Consider the following 5,338-nt stretch of genomic DNA (forward strand, 5'->3'; position numbering starts at 1 on the left):
TAATACCAACAGCTTCAATCAATGCTTTTGATGAAAATAAGAATTAATGAAATGGTTAATGATAATGATTACGAAATTCATTATGATGATTATGAATAGTAACAGTAAAATAATGTCTTTAATTCCACAGGATACAGTATTGTGATGAGTGACATCTGCAGCCTCAAATTTCTCCAGGAAAGCATTAAGGAGTTGGTCTTGGGTTACAGTGAAAACTGTGACTTTTCGCGAAAGGGTGTGACCCCAGAAGCATGGCGAACTTTGATGTCTCGCCATGAAGAAACAAATTAGTATAACTCAATAAAATCCAGTCTGATCAGTACCAAACTTTACAGGCATGATGTCAGACCCACCCTGAACAGATTAATGTGCCCATTGTCAGGAATACGCAGAGGGCCACCTAGTGGGAACAGGAAATGTCATGGCTTTAAAGTTAAAGTCCCAGAGAGCAGCCATTTGGCTTTTCTACCTTTAAAACCCGCCTTCCAGCCAAATGGCTTTTAGCTAATATCCTTAATCACCTGTGAACTGCTGTTTTTGTTATGTAAATAAGGTGGGGCCATGCTGAGCCACTTGGAGTGGTTAGTTTCCTGGGCCACAAGGAAACTTGTGTTTCAGTTTGCCATCTTAGGGAGAAATCAACACACATGGGTGTATTTCCTTTGTTGCTGAGATTTATTGATAAAAACAGTACAACAAAAAAACCCAACAACAACCATTTGTACACATATTTACAAATAATAATAAAAAGTGAGTGAGTACATTTCAACATTTTCAGCAATCACTCACAATCCTGGCACTGCCATGGTATCTGTAGTCTGCATTTACCACATGTGTATCTGTATCGCACAGTGGCATGATTGTTCTTGCATTTGTGTTTGACCTGACACATGGCTCTTTTTCCAGGGCTAGGTGTGGAGGGTTGTGTCCAAAGCAAATGTTCTTTTCTTGCCTTCTTCCCAGCCATATGAGAGTTAGTCAACTCTCTTGCAAGCTCCACCAGGAAGTCCACCCGTCTTTCCTGCGTCCCGGTGCATGCTTGATACAGCACATGTGCATTCAGTGCTGCCATGTCAATCATGTTATAGAACACGGCAACTGGCCAGCGCCGTGTTCCTCTGCAGACAGTGTACTCCCGTACCATCTGGTCCATCACGTCCACGCCACACTTTGTGGTGTTGTAAAGAGTGACAGTGTTTGGCTTCCTTTTGGTGGTGTTATCAGTCTGAACCACGCTGTGCATGCTGCTAAGAATATAGACTGTCTTCTTCCGTTTGGCCGCATTCGCCGTCAGCGTGGCAGCAGAGGTTGAAAACACCTAAGAAATAAGATAAATTGTTATTTCCATAGCACTTTTACACACAATGAAACACATGAACATAGAACCATAAAAGACCTGCAACATACCTGAGTGGTGAATTCATTGCGATCTGTGTGTCTAGCGGATTGAGGAATTTCCCGGCGACTCTTGTTGACTGTGCCGAGGATGGTGGTTTTCCGTCTAAGAAGTTTTTGCGTAAGTGAAAGCGATGTGAAGAAATTGTCCGTGGTAACATTTCTGCCCTTGTCTAGGAATGGTTCCATCAGCCTCATCACTACATTTTCAGACAGTCTCTCCCCACTGGGACGATTGGGGTCCTTGCCAAGATATGGGAAGACATTGCAAATGTACTTGGATTTTAGGTCGCAAGCCACCCAAAACTTGATCCCAAACTTGTCAGGTTTACTTGCAATATCCTGCAGGAAACAGCACAGAGTCTTTGATGGGAAAAGCTGTTCATCAACGGGGATATGTAGACCAGGGTTGTAGCACGTGATGCAGTTGGTGACAAATGATCCCCACACACTGGAAATTGCAGCGAACTTATCAGTCTTTGCTCAATCACTGCGGGTGGACCTGTCATCAAAGCGTAGGTGTTGAATGATGTCTTGGAATTGGTTTCGCGGCATAGTTCCAATGATCTTTGGGTTTCCCAGGTTTGCTGACCAGCAGTCATGTAGTGATGGAACCCTAGTAACCCCCCGCAAGATGACAATTGCATCCACCTCAACACAAAAGGAAGTTCACAGCTTTTAGCAGCCCCCCCACACACACACACACAAACAAAGAGGCAGTTGGCAGTTAGAAATCAGCAATCATTCACACACCCCCACTCCCCCACTTCTCAGGTAACGACCTAATTTACATATGAATTGATGCTAAAAGACTAGCCAATTTAGCTTCCACTTGGCTGACAGAGGGTTAGAAAAGCCTGGGACTTCTATTAATTTTGTTGTACTGATTTTCACAGGTTCATCGTGGCCACCTCAAAAGCGGTGAATATCACCATCAGTCCCTCATGATGCTTCAGTGAGAAAATTGTGACTTTAAACTGAACAGCGCACCCTGGTGGCAACGCGGTTCAACATGAAAGATGAAGTGGCTTTTGAGGGGCTTGGGAAGTTTAAAAAGTCTTGAAATTTGGCCCACACCTCCAATGTGATGAAGGCTTTCTTGTTATGTGATCATTTTCTTTGAATAGCGCGAAATGGCTTCACAGCGCCCCCTAAAAAATTTCAAAACCACAGCCCCTGCTCTGTGTTTTATGTATGAGTCTGAAACCTGGTAAGCTTATAGGAGATATCAAGATGTACAAAAAAAGCTCTTGGAGCAATATCCCAAATCCAACAGGAAGGCAGCCATTTTAAGATTATTGTGTAATTTTGGTGACATTTTCCCCTCTTTTCAGGCAACGTTCTTTGACGAACTCCTCCAACGGATTTCGTCAGATTGACGCAATATCTTCTGTGTGGAATCTAAAGACCTTTGTGATGTTAAATTGCGAAGCTTTTTACGTTCAGGGAAACGGGATGCTCATGGTGCCACGTGGAGTTTCAATCACTCGCCAAAAAGCAGTAATCTGCTGTCACTCAAAAACACAATGTCCAATCTCTCCCAAAGGTCGTAGGTGTGATGAGACTCGAGCTCGGAAATGTTTGTTATGCCATTTGTCAGTAATGGTTAGAGCGCCACCTAGTGGGGCGACTATAATCATGGTTGAATGAGTTGAAATGTTAGCTGGTGGTTAAATGCATGAATTCCATCAATGTGACATCAGATCGGACATGCTGGTTGTAGGTGTTCGGCGTGGCTCGACGCGCCGGGGTGCAAGGGCCCTCATAACGCTGCTTGCAGCTTTAATTTTAGTTACAGTTGTCTTTCTATCAGCTCAAACCAGTCTGACAGTTCTCCTCTGATATCAGTAAAGTATTTTCACCCAGAAAACTGACGCTAATTTTTATTTTATTTTTTTCAGATTGTAGTCCTTGTAAACTTTAGAAATGGCTGTGCAGAAAGGTCGCAGTAGATCAATTGTTTCTGAGTTATTCAGTCAAGCCCATCTGACACCAACAACCCTTCCACATACAAAATCACTGAAACAACCTCTCTTCTTCATTTTGATGCTCTGTTTGAGCTACACCAGGTCGTCTTAACCATGTCTAAATGCCTAAATGCACAGAGTTGCTGCTATGTGAACGCCTGATTAGATATTTGTGTTAACGAGCAGTTGAACAGGTGTACCTAACAAAGTGGCCAATGAGTTTATGTGATTTACTTTAGAAACAGAGGTTAGCAACAGCAACAAAGTTTAAAATTTGCCCGAAATTCTACTATAAAATCTGCCATTTGATTTGATTCTGTCCTCTTTGTTATTCCCAGACAGTGTTGGGGAATAACGGAATACATGTACCGCCGTTACGTATTTAAAATACAAAATATGAGTAACTGTATTCCGCTACAGTTACCGTTTAAAAAGGTGGTATTTAGAATACAGGTTTTTAGAATACGGTTTTGTTTGACAGCTACGTTCTGTCGTTCCAGGTGGCAGCGTTACGGTTGCCATGGTTACAGGGTGACGCTCTCGCTCTGCGTGTTTCCTGGGTGAGAGAGGCCTTTTTGTTGTTGTTGTGCTAAGCTAATAGGCAGAATGCTACCGTATGCTCTAAAGAATGTAGCATCATAGGCAGTGTAGTCCGTGCTGCAGGGAGAATGGACTGCCATACACGTTATGTGTCTGTGAGCGAGGGAGGGAGAACAAGGAAAAGTACGAGCTGTCATTGAGCAAAAACGGGAGCTGGAAGCATGTAAATATAATAATAACCACTGCAGCCAAGAAGAGTGCCTGACGAGCCCAGTTGTAAGTAAGCTATTAAGACTCGACTGTACACCGTGTTCGTGTTTTCTTCCAAAAACAATAAGTTCAGTTGGAGCAGCCTTTTAACACCTCTCTCTGTCTCTCGCTAGCAAAGTTGACCCACACAACAAAGTAAAGCTAGTTTTCAGCTACGAGCCCGACACAGAACACACCGTATTAGCCAGAGGTCCCTTTACTACGGTTCGGAGCCGCGGACCTTCAGTAACAGTAATAAATCACAGCAATAGTACATTCACGTAGTTGTAAACAGCATGATAATATATTAAGTAATCCAAAGTATTCAGAATACGTTACTCTCATTGAGTAACGTAATGTAACACGTTATAGAATACATTTTGGGGCATGTATTCTGTATTCTGTAATGGAATACATTTTAAAAGTAACCTTCCCAACACTGTTTCCAGATCATCATGATGTCATCACCCTCGGCAGGCCTTTTCATTTCTGCAGCCCATGCATATTTCCTGAGGATTAGATTGTTTCAAATATTTTCCAAGATGGCTCCCCTATTCGTGTTGTAACATAATGCAATATATTAACATCTTGAATGAGTTTGCTGCACATGAAGTATTCTCTTCTCTGTTTTTCTGTCACAAGGAATGAGTAAGGGCCTGCAGACGTTCACGCAGTGGTAATGTCAGTAGGTAAATAAAAACAGAACAGCTGTACATTTAGTTTGGGAGGTACAGAATATTGTTTAAAGGAGCCCTGTGGATAAAAAGTGACCTGAGGGACTATCCAGCTAAACGCATTAAAGGCTTTACAGACTCTTGATGAAAGCATACACAGTAAACATGTGGATCAGTGGCTGCTTTTGCTGCCGGAAGTAAAACAGAATGTTTTTCAAATTAGCATCTGAAGAAAAGAATAAGAAGACGGAGTCAGATTTTATGTAGCTAAACTGCTTCCTTGCTTTTTAAATGAATCACACACCAGTCTGTGTTTACTGTACAGTACTGACGGGATTGCTAACCGTGACGTGATGAGAGTAAAAGCTTCATATCAACATCCACGAATGGCTTTCATTGTATTTTATTCTCAGAGGAATTAAAGACTTTCTGCAAAAAAAGTAAAACAAGATTGTTTACTGACTCATCAATGTACAGCACACATATAACTGAGCACGCATATTTGCATTAATA

The 5,338-nt window shown here is 42.2% G+C and overlaps 1 protein-coding gene across 1 annotated transcript; it reads right to left on the bottom strand.

Annotated features, from left to right (window-relative positions):
- Positions 1-781: 781 nt before the first annotated feature.
- Positions 782-1,921, bottom strand: LOC148100196 (uncharacterized). Its single transcript, XM_087848692.1, has 2 exons — positions 1,408-1,921; positions 782-1,318 (listed from the first exon to the last, which is right to left on the bottom strand). The coding sequence occupies exons 1-2, from the start codon at positions 1,591-1,593 to the stop codon at positions 782-784; spliced, it is 723 nt and encodes a 240-aa protein (XP_087704818.1). The 5' UTR covers positions 1,594-1,921.
- Positions 1,922-5,338: the final 3,417 nt, after the last annotated feature.

Source organism: Neolamprologus brichardi, chromosome 12 (assembly GCF_056152115.1).
Source record: "Neolamprologus brichardi isolate AB-2024 chromosome 12, ASM5615211v1, whole genome shotgun sequence".
NCBI lineage: Eukaryota > Metazoa > Chordata > Actinopteri > Cichliformes > Cichlidae > Neolamprologus > Neolamprologus brichardi.